This window comes from Stegodyphus dumicola, chromosome 6 (genome assembly GCF_044657685.1).
Source record: "Stegodyphus dumicola isolate Sdum_Otavi_A_Nest chromosome 6, ASM4465768v1".
Classification (NCBI taxonomy): Eukaryota; Metazoa; Arthropoda; class Arachnida; order Araneae; family Eresidae; genus Stegodyphus; species Stegodyphus dumicola.
Genome location: NC_140773.1, coordinates 74,522,763 through 74,541,899, shown reverse-complemented (window position 1 = coordinate 74,541,899; position 19,137 = coordinate 74,522,763). Strand labels below are relative to the sequence as shown.

At 31.4% G+C, this 19,137-nt stretch overlaps 1 protein-coding gene across 11 annotated transcripts in view; it reads left to right on the top strand.

Annotated features, from left to right (window-relative positions):
* Positions 1–19,137, top strand: part of LOC118192223 (multiple PDZ domain protein-like) — a 1,451,385-nt gene that overhangs the window by 998,540 nt on the left and 433,708 nt on the right. For 10 of the 11 annotated variants that reach the window (XM_085818535.1, XM_085818539.1, XM_085818538.1 and 7 more), the window contains 2 exons: positions 1,400–1,675; positions 16,503–16,593. In XM_085818535.1, the coding sequence (XP_085674661.1) occupies positions 1,400–1,675; positions 16,503–16,593 (367 nt within the window). The remainder of the gene's footprint in view (positions 1–1,399; positions 1,676–16,502; positions 16,594–19,137) is intronic. The other variant, XM_085818542.1, reaches the window with a different exon arrangement.

Genomic DNA, 19,137 nt, shown 5'->3' with positions numbered 1-19,137 from the left:
TAACCGTTAGATAAATTAACATAATTCTTACAAGTTAATAATATGTTTACTTCAGAAGGTATAGTTTGGAAGTTCTTAGTTGAAAAACGTTTCTCATGCAGAGACTTCTGGGAGAGGTTAAACAAAAGATACGAAAGGTTAAAACTTAAAAACTGTTGGATGATCATATATGTCTCTGAAAGAATTGGAAATTGCTTTCCTAGAGATTGAAGCTGTGATTTATTCCAAGCCTATCAAAGATCTGTAAAACAAATTCTCAGAACCCTCCCCAGTCATCTCATATCATTTTCTTATTGATATCTTTGCTTGTAACAAAATATAAAACTGAAAATTTGAATGTTAATAGAAATTCTTTGGTAAGAAATATAAATATAAGCAAATTCTATTGAATCACATTTGGAACAAGTGGAGAAGGGGTGTTTACATAATCTGAGATCAGCTTATATCACACAGCCATAACGAGGTAAAATAGTTTCATTTAAAGTGAATGATATTATTTTGATTAAAGATGAGCGTTATCCTAGAACTATGTGGACGGTGCGAAAAATTTTAGAAGCGTACCCAAGATGAGACGGGAAAAGTCGTTCTCTTCGTATTAAGAGTCGTAAAAGAATTATGAAACATTCCCAGCAACCTGTTTATGTTTTTGACATTAATCTTTAATTTCTATAAGTTTAATTTGAAATGTAAAACTATTAATTTCCGTTCTATGTATCAATCATAGTTATGTCTCTAATGGTATATTTTTAAAACTTGATATCTGAATAATTTTATTTAGAATGCTAAAAATGTAATATGTGTCTGTATATAAAATTATTATGAACAATGTCATGCTTCGTATTTGATGTAATTTTAAATGGTTCCTGAATGTAAACTTGTCAGAAATCAATAAGTGAACTCATGTGATTTCAGGTGGGGAGTGTTAGATAACACCCGCGCCATTCGGCTAGAGGGCGCTGTCTGTACTCCGATAGCAGTGGCAGGCAGGCAAGGTGCTAAACGTGTAAGATGTAGGAGGCGGAGATAGCCTGATAATATATTTAATTATTGTTATATATTTGTTGTTAATAAATTTTGTTGTGTCATTTGGAGAAACGTTCCTGCACCATTGGCCACAATGAATCATCTGATTCATCGAGGCTATATCGGTATTGCATCTGATGCAATACCTGATACCGAGGTTATATCAGGTACTGCATAACCTCGGTAAATCGGAAGTTCATTGTATATGCCATTTAATTGCCGATCATATATTTAAATTAAATCATAATGTTGACAAACCGCTAACAGCAAAACAAACTCATTTTTGTTTTTCGCAGACGGGAATGGTAACATTCAATGTGAAGTATGACTAACAAGTACTTGTATAATATGTTGTTCATAATTTTCCTTTTTACAGTTATCTCCTGTTTTGCCAACTGCCCATAATCCTAGCACCCCTTCGGCGTCTTCTTCCAATTCGTCTTCCCGCGAATCGACCATCAAGAGAAATAGTTCATGCAAGGAACCTGTCGCGTCTCGTGAAGTCATCACTTCCGCCCCTGCAACTGTTACTCCGTCCGATGAAAGTACCGTTGATGCCGACGATCTTCCTCGTGAGAAGGATGAGACTGACGATAAATTAGCCTTTGGCCCTCTGGAGGAAGGCAAAGTGCTGACGAAGCAAGGGCTCCAGGTGAGGAGGAACTCTATCATTGAATAGTAGTAGACTCTCAGAATGCCTGAAGGTGACAAAGTGGCTTTCGAGTTTTTGTCGCGTGGAGTCGCCTTCAGAAATTTGTGACTTTGTTGAAAGATAGCTTATTCAAAGCCTTAATTTGCTTCTAGGTGGCACTTTCGATTTATATCGATCCCCGAGTGATGTAGGAATAATTTAGCCACTCTTGCCGGTGTTTCTGACAGGGAAATATATACATTGCTGCCTCATTATAACGTGAGAAGAATAAAAATTCTGTCAGAATTATGAGGTCATTGGCGTTTCATTGATTGTACAGGGTACGGAATTAAAAAAGTGTCATTTTTTTTCTTTCCTATGTCGTCATTTGTTAGATTTGATTTTTTTTTTTGTATTAATTTTGTTCTTATGTGTATAATTAAAAGCGTTTTGTTGGTTTGGCAATAATTTTTCTTCTTTCCGTGCTAGACCTCTTTATTCCTGAATCACGTAGTTTATTTTAGTTAACACCCGCTATATATTGAGAAAACGCTATGTATTGTGACACGTTCTCACAGCAACCACTGTCGAACATGCGGATAAAAGAAATTATTTGCCTTATACATAATTTTGAATGTTCAGTATCTTGATTGTAACAATTGTGATTGATTGTAACACTTGATTGTAACACTTGATTGTGAGTAACAAATAGGATATGACACTTTAGAAGTTTTAAAGATAAGATGTCAAATAACTATAAATCTAAACGCTTTCAACTATTAAAAATTTACTAGCATTGCTTAGGCAGCGATTCTCAAGGTTTTGGGATATTTATGTTTCGGGAAATTCCTACGTAAGAATACTTATATCATTATTAGTGGTATTTCGTTTTATAAACTTAAAAGTTGGTAAGAAGAATATTTTTTTCTGGTAGGTGTGATTTAAGCGAAATTAATTTAAGCTGTTTTCAAGTTTACTGACAACACTCCCTCCCCCAAAAAATTCTAAATTTGCTTGTTTAAGAGATCTGAGGCGAAGGTTTTCATATAAACAAAATATCCACTCCGCTTTTTTTAACGCAAAAAAGTGAATATTAGTAACTAATATTTCAGCAGTTGAATAACTACAATAACTTAATTGCATATTTGCAATGCTAAAAGATATAAGATAAAATCATCTAGATAAAGTATGAATATCAAACACATTAAAACAGTTTTTCACGCTGAGTTGTGGTTGTTTTCTTGGCATAGTACAATAATAATCACTTTGATCCGCTTATGATTTTACGGGACGATTTTTTCTTCTTTTTTTTCTGTAAGAGGTAATCTTTCTAAATAGTGTACACCCCGAATTCTGCTAGTATTTGGGGATATTGTAGGTTCATCCATGCCGACAACAAAAACTCAGAACAATTTTTCTGTAAATTTTTAAGCATTCATCGTTTTTCCAATCACTACATTGTAAAACATATACGCATTTTGAATGTTTATACCAAGAGTGTGTATTTGTAGTTGATTTCGCCATAGAATTTTCTTTCGAAAGCGGTACATTTAGAAAGCATATAATCAGAAAACCCTAAACTGATACGAAATTACTCTTAATAAGCGGAAGCAAAATTCTGTCTGATAAGCCAGGTAACAGATAACTTTTAATCACCATGTAGAAGTGAAAATGCTTAGCAGAAGTAATAAACCATCCGCAAGAAAAGTCGAAACATACGGGCTGAAATCAGCTTCACTCAGTAAAGAAACAGTGTTTGGGATAGTAAGAATAATTTGTTGTTAATCGTGAGAACTTAATCTCTTTTGGAGCCAAGCTTGGTTGGAGCATCATCAATGCAGATTTCAGTGTAGTTCTTGCATAGTTGATCTTTTGTTTTATGACACAGCATACAATTTTGAATATAGTATATCTATTAATTTAGAATTGTCGAAGTCATGCTGTTAAAGCATAAAGAAGTACTTGCAGTCATGACTGACATTTTGAAATACACACATTTTGAAACCAACGCAAATAAATTGGCACTACAAGCGTGTCTGTTCTAGAAATTTCTAAATAATAATAATAATAATAAAATTGCAACAGATAGCAGTAGCGAAACGGAAAAGCAAATGTAAGGTGTCTGAGATGGAAATTTAGTAAAGACTGATCTATGTTCTGATTAGTTGTTTTGAATTTGAAAAGATATCTCTGTCACTAGTTTTTTTATCAGAATCGTATGACATATGTTAATCGTATGACGCAGTCTAGAAAAGCTTTATAATAAGTGTTTACTATTTTAAGTATGGAAAAGGGGAATATCGAAATTATAATAGGTAATTAAGGGGCTAATTGCAAATAATTAACGTTAGCATTTTGAATTCACATATTTTTAATAAAATAGGATGACGCAGATAGATATTGAAACATACATAATAAATCCGTAATGAAGAATAAACTTAGTCGTATAGATGCAACAAGACGCAGTTGTAGCTTATTTAGCTAATATTTCCTTTATTATAAGTAAACATTTTGCGGCCACAAATATCTTGGCACATTAATCACCAACGTTCTAGAATCTAACGTTTACATTTTTGATTATATTATGGAACAAGATAATCAAAAAACTTGCTTCAGCTGCTGCTTGGTGCTTTACCTTTTGGTACAAAGAAAAGCACCTAGCCGCAAATTAATTAGGTCGAAATTATTTGAGAAGGCAAAATGGAAAAGTTCGTAATTATCCAATATAGGAGTTTAGTTTAAGAGAAAGGTTTCGGTTTTGGTAATTTTAAGTTTCCAAATTATGTCATTATCGTTATGTAAAGCATAGAAAGGGGAAATATACTAATTAAAATAAAGAATAAAAGGGCTATTATAAAATTAAAGGTAATACATTGTTATACATATTTTATATCTTACATATGTATATATAAAGAATTCAAAAATTTAAAATTTAAATGATATAAAATGTTGAATTCGCGTTGTATTTCGCGAAATTAATGAACCAGTCAAGAGATAAAAGTGAAATTAAAATTAAGTAATGAAAGGTAATCTATTCCCTAAAAAGGAAATGCACAAATTAAAATGAACACAAAAGTATAAACATTTCAAAATACAAAAACTTTTCAAAAAATTTGTTTTAATTATAAAAGGTAAAGAATATAAAAAAAAGTAAAAAGTCGGAAAATTTGGTGGTCTTTTTCAAGCAGCAGCCGAACTTTCATCAGAGCTGTGTTTCTGAATAATATCCAGATGAAGAAAGTTATAGAAAATGCAAATCAAGATTAGTAAAAATAACTTCAAAAAGGCAATAAAAAGTAACTTTTTTTTAAAATTTAATAATCATCAAGATATAACTTGCTTCGATCTTACCCCAAAAGTTTAAAAAGAAAAATTCTTTAGTAGGAAACTAGAAAAACCATTAGTTAAATCAAAAGTAATCCATGAGCAATTTGCAAAATCTCTACATATAATAAAAGAAAGAGTCTGTGTGTGTGTGTGTGTGTGTGTCTTTCGTTCGCGCTTTTGCGCGTAAGCTAATAGACCCACAGCTACGAAATTTGGTACATAGGTGCATCTAGACAAGAGCCAGTGCACCTCGAAGCGATTTTTTTCGAAATTCGAATTCGAATTTTTTTTTTTTTTAATTTTATGTTTTGTGATGAAATCGCGTCATTTTGAGACATAATGGGCTATAGGAAAGCGAGATTTTACGCTACACACTCCATTTTCACATCGTCATGAAACGTAGGCACTTAGCTATTTTACGAACTTAAAATAAATTTCGTGTTTACTATCATAAAAGTTCTATAAAAATAGTCCCTTTGTAGTTATTAAAGAAATCTGTATTTTAATGATAGAACATTTTTTTCGCATAAAAATTGAAATTTGGAGGCAGGGTTTTAATATTTTGTGTTATGCTTTTCATAACACAATTGTTTCAAATAGTAATACATGGCTCTTTTGCACTTCCTTTCTTTCATTTGAAGATTTATCAGTCAGTGTTCTTACATTATTCTAAAATTCTGGTGTTTAATTTCTTACAAATGAAAGAAAAGAAAAGAAAAACACCCATTTTCATTTTATACAATAAAACCCGCAAAATTATATGCTTTATTCGCGAACAGTTTACAGAGCACACAAGTTTAGAATTAACTACAATAAGGAGTCATGTAATCACACGAATGGCATCTCATACTTCAGACCTTATTACGAATTTAGGAAGATAGCTGGAGTTTAAAAAATCGCACTAAAACGAGAGTCGAGTGATCAAATGCATATAAAATAAGTAAAATTTACTTAAATTTGTTATAAATTAATAAATATTACATATCATGAATGGAATTCGTAATGCAGAATTGCAGAAGTTGGATAGTATCACAATAACATACTTGTGGAATACATAAAGTGCAGGTGAGAAATAATTTCCATTACTGAAATTTTTCAGTAATGTAAATTATTCCGCAACGTTTTCAGTGTTTTCAAAAAAGACAAAAAGACACAACAAAATGAAACTGATTTAGATGCTCAACAGCCCTCACCCTCTCCAAAGCAATCAAAATTAAAATTAAAAAGAGAATCGGTCAGTGAAAAATGCATAATAATCTCTACATATAATAAAGAGTCTGTCTGTGTGTCAGTGTGTGTGTCTTTCGTTCGCGCTGCGCGTGAGCTAATAGACCCACGGCTACGAAATTTGGTACATAAGTGCATTTAGACAAGAGCCAGTGCACCTCGATGCGATTTTTTTAAAATTCGAATTATAATTTTTTTTATTTTATGTTTTGTGACGAAATCGCGTCTTTTTGAGACATAATGGGCTATAGGAAAGCGAGATCTTACTCTACACACTCAATTTTCACATCGTCATGAAATGTAGGCACTTAGCTATTTTACGAACTTAAAATAAATTTCGCGTTTCAATAAATCGAATGAATACGAATTTATTTAACAAAGTGAGCTTAACACCTTTTCAACGGGATTTTTTCTTAAAAAGTTTATTTTTAAAAATGTACAGTTTATTTTTCTTTGATTTTTTTACACGTTAAACTTTCATCCTTGCGACTCCTTTTACAAAAAGAATTTAGGAAAATGATAATATTTTGTATTTTTAAAAATTTCTTTTTAAATGAGGCTCCCGAATACACTTCTCACATCTTTAAAAATGTGATTTTGGCAACAATTTTCCTGTTTTCTTATTGTTGTTGATAGATTTTTGATGAAATCGCATCATTTTGAATAGATTCATTCTTTTAGAAATATGGGTTTGGCAACAATTTTTCATCGTATTTCTTATGTCACTGTTTTTAAGAGATTGGCATATTTCATTGTCATTTTTTATATAAATAATACATTTTTATTGATTTTTTTTGATAAAGTTGCTCTGCAGAGTAAAATTCTGCGCGGAATTTTTTTTTTTTTTTTTTAAGTTTCTTTCATGTTATTTTTTGCTTATTTCACTGTTTTTAAGATATTGAAAAGTTTAGCATGATTTTTTTTCTTCAACGGAAAGTTGGTTTATTTTTTTATATGTAATATATTTTTTAAAAATTTGTGGGTTTTTTTTTTTTTTTTTTCCCCGGAAATTTTCTGCAGAGTAAAATTCTGCGCAGTTTTTAAATTTAACGTATGATGTTCCCTTCAGGCATTTTTACGGTACATTTAAAAGGCAGACGAAGGCTGGCAGCGTAGCTGCTAGTTAATAAATAAATTAAATTTTCGAGTAAAAAATTGAATAATCTTTGGGTAAAAATCGAAAACAATAAAAAAAGAAAAATAGTTATATGTTAGTTTTAAAAAGAAAGTTATATGCCTGAAATGTGCTTGAAACTGGGAAAACTAAAACTGAATTAATCAATTCAAATAAATTTATTTGGAAAGGAAAATGAAAGTAAAACCTGAATGAAGCAAAAATTCATGTCGTTATTAAAAACCATATGGTTAATCCTAGTAACTGTTGAGAATTTCCTCAAAGAAAGAGTCGAGTAGAGTTGCGACTGTGAAGCTGGAGAAAAGGAAGAGTAAATGTTATGCAAAAACTGGGCTCAGATGCAATATTTTTAAAGTCTGAACAATTAAATTTGAAAATGTAGTGTAAAACGGAAATTTAATAGGTGTTTAGTTCATAGCATAAAATTAATTTTGAAATGGAGTGAAAATTAGGAATAAAAATAAGATTAACTTTTGAAAAATATTATTAAGTTTGAAAAATATTGTTTAAAAATGTGAATGTTGGGAAAGAAATTAAAATTAAAAATGTGAATGTTGTGAAAGAAATTAAAACTTTTTAAAAAGGGAGTAATATGGGGAGTGGATAAAGTTTTGGAAAAAAAAATACAGTGAATTAACATAAACTTTTTTATCTTCTTTTTCTTATATAATTTATAAAATTTTTTAAACGTTTTTGTATTTTGAAATTTTATGTTTTTAATTTCTGTATTTCGTTTTAGGGAGTAGCCCACCTTTTCTTTATCTAACAGAACCAATACTTTGCAACAAAATTTTCTTAAATTTCGCTTTTAGTGATTAATCTACATTTTGCCATTATTTTATTCGCATCGAATTTTGTGATTTTTTTCGTTTCTGTGCAATAATTTCTGCTACTAAATAGTTTTGTTTCCTTAATTTTTCTGATTTGCTTCTGATTATATTTGTAAAATCTCTCATATCGGTTATGAGATTCCAATTGCTTTTTGAAATAATCAGCTTTCATTTTTTCATATGACTGCATTATACGTATAATGTTTTATTAGTTTCGCTAGTGCCATTGCTGCATTTCAAAGTTACAGATGAGACACTTTGGAGTAAGACAATATGGATCAAAACATCGGCAATGCATGTAAAACTTAAGTCATTTTCATTGAAATTGCAAAGATGAATGATTTTGATACACGTTTCTGTATTAGTGCTGTAAAATATGTAAGGATTTCAATTTTTTTTTGTCTTAGCCTTTTCAGAATTATCAAGACGTTTATTGTTCAAAAAATTCTCATCGAATGCAAATAGAAAATGTAAAAAATAATAAATTTTACTTTTGCGTTGATTGCTTGAGTCATCTTACGGTCTGAAGGGCTGATATTTCGGGCCTCGATGCTACCAAAGCAGCAAAGGACATCGGTCTTCACTGATGACATCTATTACCTAACATCGCTATTAACGAAAAAAGAGCAGTGCCCCCCAACAGTAAATGATTCTGACTATCAAGTATAAATGGCGCAACAAAGTCGAACGGCTCCGACTACACACGTTCTTCGTTGACTAACTTTGTTCACATTTAAGAAAAAGGGATCTAAGCCGTGGCAGTCTGGGAAGTCAAATTTGTGCATGCGTGAATGTGCAGCTGACACAGCGAAATCGTTGAGTAGATGTCAGTTTGTGTTTGCTTCAGTGTAATTGGTCGATTCTTATAACCCCTCAGCATAAAATTGGAAATTTAGACTATTTAGATAAAATCCTTATACCAGTTTTCGGCTTACTAAGGTCTGACATGGCAATAAAATTCGGCTTGCGAATAAAATTCGACGCTCTAAACATGGCTGAAAGAGATCGTGCATATGTGTCTTTTAGAGCGTTTTCAAGACTGATCAAATCTTCAACGGATGCTGCTTGAAGTCGACTGAGTCAGTATACGTGTGAATCCACCACATATAGCTTCAGTGCAATGACAATTAAAGTTAGTTTTACACTAGCACTGTACAGAAGTCGATAACAATCATCAGTATTAAAAATCAAGTATGATGCTTCGATTTTGTGATATTTTACTTAATAATATGAAACGATTCTATTGTAGTGACTGGTAGTTCGAATTTTATGTGGGTTGCGTATTTAATTGCACATTGAACTCAAAACATATTTATTATAAATCTACGAGAAGCACTACTAACAATATGATAACAATATTAACGGTAATTGATAATCAGTATTTGAATGCGTAGAAGCAATTATTTGGATAGCATTCAAAGTGTTAATGTCCTCATTGTGTGAGGATCTCATTAGCAGCAAGAGTCTCTCTAGTCGAGAGTTGAACTGTTCTATTTGCTCCACCTAGGACGTTTTGCAGACTGAATTAGTCACATTCAAAAAAATTTATTGTATTCACGTCATCTGATTCATTATAGTTGAAGATGATATCAGTGGAGCTGTAGAATCATTGAACAGTCATTCCTCGGAAGTCAAGAAACTTTTAACAGGCAAAGTGCAAATCACTAAAATTTATACCATTAGTCGTGAAATTATAACTTTTGTAATGGAAACATAATTGAACAAATTATGCTTCTCTAATACCAGATCCTGTCATCTCACACTTCATAATGTTCTTCATAATGTAACACTTCATAATGTAATTCATATGACTGTCTAACACTGACTTTGGATTGCAACTTGCGAGGGACCGCAGCTAATATTTCTTTATTAATGTTGTCTTTCGGACAACACTAAGAATGGAACAAAAAAGTAGCGCATTTCTTTTATTCGAAGACACTGTTTTTCCAATATAAAAGTCACTTAAGACCTGATCCGTTGTAGAATCTATAGCATTTTAGTCTCGTTGATTTTTGCGAATTACTAATTACTCCAAAGTAATTAATTCCGAATTACTTAAAATAATTTAAAAGTTTCGAAATTGCTAATTTATGTAGCTGTAATGTTGAGAAATATTTACTAAATGTATTTTAATGTTTTGTTTCATATATTTTTCTTTCCTGGAATCAAACCTTATTTATTATTTGAGTTCTCCTTGTTGCATGTATTTTACTTTCTTGCAGCTGCATAATGTAATCAATGATATTTTAAAATCGAAAACATACTGTATTAGTTTCTTTTCATGCATCCTGAATGAGTTAAATTTTGGAAATTTTGTCATAGGTAAAAATTGAGATTAAAAATATTTACTAGTATGCTTATTCTTACTTTCCCTTTTATACAGCTAGACAAAGTCTACAGTTTTAAGGAATGCCTAATTGTTTAGTTACTGATGAGTGGTAGTTATGCATTTTTCAGTGTGTGTTAATGTGCATGCATGTGGGGACAGCGTATTGTTTAAGTTCATTGTGAATACATTTTTTTAATTTTGCTCAGTAAAATAAAATTTAAAAAAAAAAAAAAAAAAAATCTGAAATGTTTCAGATTTTAAATTACTTCCAAAGGGGCGTTTTTTAACATTTTGTGTGTTACCTTTCTTTATTAAATATCATGTTCCTCGCACTTAAACCATAAGATCCAGTGCAACAGCAATATCGCAAAATAGTTTTAAAACGAGCATATCTTTAGAATTTCCGATACAGAGACTCACGCGCTGGAGATAAAAATGTTTTTTCTGCACAACGTTGCCATTGCTCGCTTTGAAATCCTTGAGTTTGTTAATCAAAAATTCGTCAAAGTTTTAAAAAATAGGAAATCGATCATAAAACAAATTTCAAATTTCAAATTTGGTCTTCCACATACTCATATTCGTTGGAGGATTACGTTATTCAAAATTCGATGACTCTATGTACCGTTGTTTTATCACAATACGAGAAATATACATACATTTATGCAGATTTTTCATTATTTAATTTCTTCAAATATAATGCAGGACTCTAACATTTTGTGGCAACAGTACCGACATTTATGAAGTGGCAACAGTACCGACATTTATGACATAAGTGAACCGACATTTATGAGTCCGACGCAAAATGCCAAAACGAAAGTAATAGTCCTTCGGGACTCAAGTCCCTTTGAACTAAAAATATTACATTAATTTAAATTTTGTCAATAAATATTTTTTGTTTTATGTATTTTATTTGTTATAGGCGAATAAAAAAGTAATAACGACACCTTGACATTTATATGAGATGGATTATTTTTAAATGTCATTATTTTATAGTTGAGAAAAATTAGAACTCTAGAAGTTCACGCAATACTTTATTCTGCATGCTAGTCATTAACATAGGAACTAACGTTCTTTGAGAATTTTAAGATTTTAAAATATTTTATTACGCATGTATGTACATATGTTGATTTTAAGGCGGAAATTTTTTATTTCTTCCACCGAAGGAGTGTTTAAAGATTTTAAATCTTGCTCAATGCAACTTCAGCTACTTTTAGTCTAAAAATATGTGATCGAAATAGGATTTTCTGAATAAACTGCAGAAAAAACTTTCAAAGCACAATCAGTTTTAATCATTATGTAAATCTTCAGCATTTGAATAGATTTCTTGTAAAGAAAATCAAGCATTGTGTATTTTGTTTGAAACTAAATTTCTTCTACAGCCAAACAGAGGCCATTTTTCTGTATTTTATTAGTAATAACCTCACTTTCCGCATATAAAACTGTAATAGATTTCTGGAATATTTCTATAGCTACCTTTTTTCAAATTCTCTGTTATCATTCTATTTTGTTAATATTTATGGCTTTTCTCCCCTTCTCTTATCATTATAGTCTAAAAGTAAACTTCCCCAAAGAGATTAAGTGAACTTTTATCTTTAGCAAAAACACGAGTTTCTCTGTAGGATAAAATAAATAGTCACCTTCATTCTCAAAAGTTACATACATCTTTCTGTCTTTAAATCATAAATTTAATGATTTTGTTTTGTGTGATCTTTTCTGTTAGCATATATTTCTACAAGAATAATTTTGCATGTCGTTTTCAGTAGCGATTAAATTTATTACTATTAATGGAGATCTTTAGAATTCTAACCATCATTCGCGATAATATTTCAATTTGAAAATTATTAAAAAGGTAAATTACCATATGACCCTCGTCGTTGTTAAAATTTTTGACTTTTTAATATTAAAAAAGTTTTTCTCGCCGCTTTCATCTTCAGTTGGAATACTGATTGGTAGCAGAATAAACATGCAATTATTCGTACCTGTTGCTGTGCAAAATTTTCTAGAGCCGAAAAGATGGTGACCATTTCTATAGCATCCACTTAGCGTACGTACACTTCTATACTAAATCCTAATAATCATGTAATTTTTTTTAATCCTTGTCTATAAATATTACTATTGTGAATCACTGGCCCTCTAAAACATGAGCACCACAGCTGCAGGACATGTGTAGTTCCGTTTAGAATTTGGCTCTCAGACTTGTTGAATGGTGTTTTCTTTTTTCCATCCGTCGCCATATAAATACTATTGGATATATTTATGTAAACACGAAAACTATTGTATATGGACAGATTTTCTGCTAATTTTTGCATGTATATCAAATTAAATATAAGAATAAACTACCGACAGAGCGTCTTAGAGGACTTTACGGAGGTGTCGGTATCTTTACATAGTGGAAGACGCGGGATAAATTACCTGTTTTACTATGACACCAGATATCCCTGTCTTCCGTCACCTGTTTTACACTGTGTCTGAAGGAAATACGAACACAGTGTTGCCAGATCGTGCGATTTTGCGAAAATTTGCGACTTTTGACAAATTTATGCTAGTAAAATTTTAGTATTCGCGATTTTGCGAAAATTTGCGACTTTTGACAAATTTATGCTAGTAAAATTTTAGTATTCGCGATTTTGCGAAGTTTTTGCGACATCCATCATTTTCTATGCTATTTTTTGCGACTTAAAAAAAAATTATATATCGTAAAATGCTTTCTTTTTAAAATAATTTATCAATTAAATCTGATTTATAATAAAAATAGTTTATTTAGGCTTAACTAGAAGATGACAGCTGGCAGTCTTATTAGATGTGGGCTTTCCTTTTCAAGTCTGTACATCCTGATGCTATAACGAGAAAGGGGTAAGGGAAGTGAAAAGAGCAAAAAGGAAAAAAATACTTCGGGACATCTAACCAGCCTCCCTCGTTCCCCGTGCATTTTGCTTTTAAGTCAGTTCCTTTCTCCTGAGTTCTATGGTGATAATGAATCGAACCAAAGAAGTTGTGGCTTGCGCGCCATATATTGGGTACCCAAACAAAGAAATAAATTAAATTCATACTCTTGATTATAATATTGCTAAGAACTAAGCAATGGAAATGACTTGAAAATCAAAGCAGCGGTATTTTTCTAAATAACCAAAAAAGAAAAAAAAAAAAAAAAAAAAAATAGATTTAACAGTGAAAGAACAAGGCTTTCTTAAGTAATCAGAATCTGAAACAGATCCAGCACACAGAACGCAAAACTCATTGAAAAGCATTCCTCAATTAAAATGTTCACAATTAAACAAAAAAATCATGAATTAAAAAACTTAACTACCAACTCAAAAAATTTAATACGAAAGAGCTAACAGTCTAAACGTGAGGAATCTTTTAAGAATGGATATCTGCAAATTAATTTAAAAATTGAAACCTAAATTAAATGAGAATTAATTTAAAAAGAAATGAATATTTAAATAATTGAAAATAAGCAATATAATTTAAAAATTTTCTTTAAAGCTATGTAATTAAAAAGACTAAGAATTGAATGCAGTCTGTAACTTACAGAACCAATAGACGGTAAGTTTGTGATGATGTCAGGAGGTCATGTGAGCCTGCGTAATTGTGACGTCACAAATTCACGTGATCTCTGACATCATTTGCGACTTTTTGAGTTGTCTTTTGCTACTTTAGTTCAAAATTTTCTGGCAACACTATACGAACATATTTTCCACTGAAAGTATTGTACGAACTCATCCGTATAAATATAAAATTCTGTAGTGCTTTGCTGAATTAATTTGTAATTAGTTTTTAATCATTATAATTATTTGCTATGTTATTAATATCTTTCGAAACTGTACCGCGATTTCATGCTTCTAATTTTGACAACTTCTATAATTCAATAAAATCATTGGTAACATGTACGCTAAGATTTCTCAGTTTTTTTTAGAAATAAATTCTTTTGTTATATTACACGTATTCTTCCTAATACTAATATCTGCGTTCAACATAATTTTCTTGTTTGTTCCTTGTGGATAAATATGTTCATATGGTTTAGGTTCTCGTACAGTATTTCATACAGGAAGAAAAGTGATGATATGTGCCACTGTTAATTTATTTTGGTAGCATATTTTAAAATTATGTGCTAATACACGTGCTAAAGATTTTGCCAAAGATTTTTTAAGCAATTGTTTTTCCAAACGAATGATTAGTAGATCTGACACATGATCTAAATCCTTCGCTCTTTAAAAACTCAGATATTATCTCTTTGAGTTCCTTCATATCGAGGGGGAGGGAATCATGTAAAAAACAGACCGAAAGAAAGTGAATATTTACAGTGGATTAAGATTCAAACTCAAGTCTTTCTGAAGAAAAAAACTTGAATATAAACTTAAATTGACTTACAGGGCTCATAATGTTGTCTATTTGGAGTAGAAAAATCCCTACATAAACTGCGAGCATTAATTTCGGTCGCTCTTGCTTGGGAACAAAGGTTGAATATCGTTCCGATGGTCTGCTTTTTGTTAATAGCTCCCGTCCCTACAAAACGCTTTCTTAATTTATGGTTGATGATGGATGCAATCAAAATAGTTTTCAGCATATTCCATAAACTTTTACGTTCACATAAATGAATATTAAACATTAATTTTTAAACACTGAACATTCTGCATTCTACAAATTCTGGGATCAAATCTTTGTAAATACAATGCATTAGGATATGAGAAACCACCTGAAAGCTACGATGCCCGTCTAATTAACAATGTATAAAATCTATGTCTCAGACTGAGTATTCGTCTTGAATTCTTTTTACTTTATCTTGCTCCGACGAACTATCATCTTCGCAACTTATTACTGTTTAACTAAACTTCAACAAGTTTAGTTAAGAACTAGTAAATTACAACTAAATACACAAAAGAATAAAAATTCATGTAAAATTTTATTTGCTACAAACTGTAGTCTGGTACAACTTAAAACTCAAGTTTAACAAAAGCTGTTAATCGCTGCTTTCGGAGTTTCATAGAAGTGAAATCAAATGGCCCATAGTTTAGACTTCGCCTTTGTAAGCCTCGTTTAAACTAATTTCCACCTGCTAACCGTAGTGTTTAACAGAAAGCAAAAGTAACACAACCGTGTCTATTGGATGGTAGCGGCACGTAATTACAGTACTAAGAATGAAGAGCTAACTTAATGCTAAATATTACGTTCACTCGCTATTTCACCTTAACATAAGTTGCATTCATGTGAAGGTCGACGGAAAAATTGAAACAGAAACGAAATTTAAAACTATGGAAATATAGAAAACACTTAAATAACGAGATTAATAAAATGAACTTAAAAAATGTACAAAAAATGCTTAGAACGATGAAGTGAACTAAAAATTTGCCATTATTTTAGTTTCTCTAAACTTCGCAAATTTAATAAATGAGTTTTTTGACAGCAAAATTACATTATCTTTTGGATAGGGCAGGATTACTGGGTAAACGTTTGCTATTGAGTGTCTCTTGCTTTTTTTGACGCCAAGATCGGCGCCCGGAAGGCACAATTTCAAGATGGCTCAAAGAATTGCACAAACTCGGTGTCCCTGCACACATCGATCTATTTTCACTTAAAAAAATCACAGAATTGCGCAAACTCTGCATTGCACACTGCCTTGACTTTGTCCATGTACACATAGATCTATTTTCACTTTAAAAAAATGAGGAAGCTAAAACCAAATTAAAACAATCATGGTAACTAGAAATAGGGTTTCATCAGCAAAACTGAACAAAATTTGTCGCCAATCGAAGGGGACCCCATCATTCTACACAGTAAGCAGCTCTATGCTTACTGTGATAAAACTATATTCACACAGTTTTAATATACCAGTCATGTTTTTTAAAAGGGGTAGTTGTCAACTGAGTATTGTTTTAAATAAAAATTTTCACCAATTCGCATTTCAAAAGTTAGAGTAAGATTGATCCCAGATCATTTAATATTTTCACAGCGATAATATTTGGGATGCTTAAATTAATTGTGGAATATCTTTTATTGTAGATCGACTCTGCAAGTGCCGGAAATATAAAACTGACACCTACAGAAAAGGCTGGAGACCTTGAAGAAGAAGATGAATTTGGCTATACGAGCAGTAAGCTTTTTATTTTAGACTGCGAGTCTGCAAACATTAAATGATAAATGTAACGAAAGACATCATTTACAGAACAAAGAGAAAAGTTTCACTCTTATTTCTGTGAAAATGCTTTATTAAAAATTTAAAGAAAGATTTCTGATGAATAAGCACATGATAATTTTTAAACGGTGAAAGAAGAGGAAAAGTGAAACCTCTTCATTCATAAAAATACTTCGAATATTAACAGATTGCTGAAATGAGCAAACTATGCCAGACTATACACCGTGTCCATAAAAATCCTTATGCGGCATTTATGTTCGCAGTTTTTGGCTGTAGTACTTGTAATTGAAAAATAAATAAGAAAAATATTAATGCTATTTGATTTTTAAATTACGAAATGTAACTTTTTATACGGTCTCCTGGTGTCTATAGTTGTATACAGAAAAATCTGTACTCGTTCTGGAAAAAAAAAAAAAAAAAAAAAAAAAAAAAAAAAAAAAAAAGATTATTTGAGTTTTGATTCCCTTACAAGATAATTGCCCGAGATATTTAATTTTAAAGCTTGACATCGTGTTCAGGGATTTACACAAATGGTAGAAAGAACTGATTAAATTTTTCCGCATCTAAAGATGAAATATCTGTCTTGAAACAATGATTAATACATTTAATACAAATATATATAAATCTGACATTTTTTTAAACAGAAATATCCCGATATTATCTGCGCGCCTAACAGAACCTAATTCGTATATATATATGTTCAAAAGGGTGGGGAGACTTTGTTCAAAGAGTTTTGTTAAACTTGTGTCCTAGAGAAAGGGAAAAAAAGCTTTCAGTGTTGGCAAATAACCATTTCATAACTATTAGTAGCATAAATTAAAAACGAAGAATATTTCTAATACATTGATTTTTATTGACTTTATTAGATTATAACTGTAAAGTAATAATACTGCTTATAAATATTAGTAATGTATTTTTAGCATAAGCTTGTAAATCAGTTATGTGAAAAGGCTATCGCATGTTAAATATAACAAAGTTATAAAATTAAAGAATGTTGCACACTCATAAATCACAAAGTAATGTCACTGCGGTTAGCACTAAAGGAAGGGGAAAAAATCAACCTTGAATTATTTTAATTTAATTTTTAACCGACCCCCAAGAAAACCCGAAAAAGAGAGCAAAAATCCCAAATTTTTAAATGAAACATTTTGTTTAACATTTTGTACTCAAACGTTTTGTGTTTCTTTTTATAATGAATATAAACTTTTGTAGAGACATTAGGTATATTTTTGGAAGCAGGAAAGATGAAAAATAGCAACCGCCTTCGCCGGGAATCGAACCACGGACCTCTGAAATACCGGCTCAGTGTGCTGACCACTACACTACGAAGGCACGCTAGAAAAGTGGGAGACGACTAGGGTTTTAGGGAACCTAGTCGCCAAATCCAGGGTGCGGAGAATCATCATCCACAACCCTTTTTTAGTTCAGGCGCCACTGTAGAGACATTAGGTATTTTTTGGAAGCAGGCAAGATGAAAAATGAGCAATCACCTTCGCTGGGAATACCGGCCCAGCGTGCAGAACCACTACACCACGAAGGCATGCTAGGAAGGCGGGAGAAATACCTTATACTTTTACTTAGTATAACTATGTGGACAGGAGAACCGTATAAGTTAGATTTCGTATTTTTTTTTAATGTATAAATCTCAAACATGAATATATGCGATATTTGAAACACTTTTGTCACTGGAATTATACGTCTATAACCAATGGTTGTGAAAATAATAGCCATGTAAGGACTTTTATGGACATGGTGTGTATTTCAGTTACTGCTACAGCACGTTTTGTACAAATGAAACGTTTTTGAATCTATGTACACAGTTCAAGTAGCTTCGAATAATAAAGTAATGATTATTACATGTTTAATATAGCTTAACGCATGAATGTGAAAATATTTACGCATCTGTATGCGTGCTGTATCTTTTTTTTTTTGGGGGGGGGTGTACTATTATAGGAACAGTTTTTACTTTCTAGCCCATAGCTTTATGCCGCTATCACGTTTCAATGCGAAAATTTATATTTCCATTATTAAAGCAAAATTTTAAACCCAATTATTAAATGCAAACGTTTCGGTTTTATGTGACACTTTATGCACGTATATTTATTTCCCTTCCAGAATTTTCACAAAATGATTATCATCATCATAGTTTGTTCCAATTGTGCACTGTAACTGCTCAGCCTAAAACCATGTATTATGCTTTCATTTAAAGCTCATGCTTTCTATGGCTCATATAGCAGACTGTTGGAAATGGCGGAGATGTCTCTGATCAGTCGACAATATATCATCATACTCTTCGAGCATTAAAAGATAATTGTAGAATTCGTAATGCCGGTTACCTTCTTGTATAACATTGCTTTCTATTTAATTTTCTATATCTATTAATTTCATTTTATTATATTTCTCTGCTAAAGTAGTAACGGATCATTATTACTTGTACACGTGGTTTACCACTTCACTTTTATGTTCTCAGAAATCGGTATTAGAAACGATCACTGAACCATC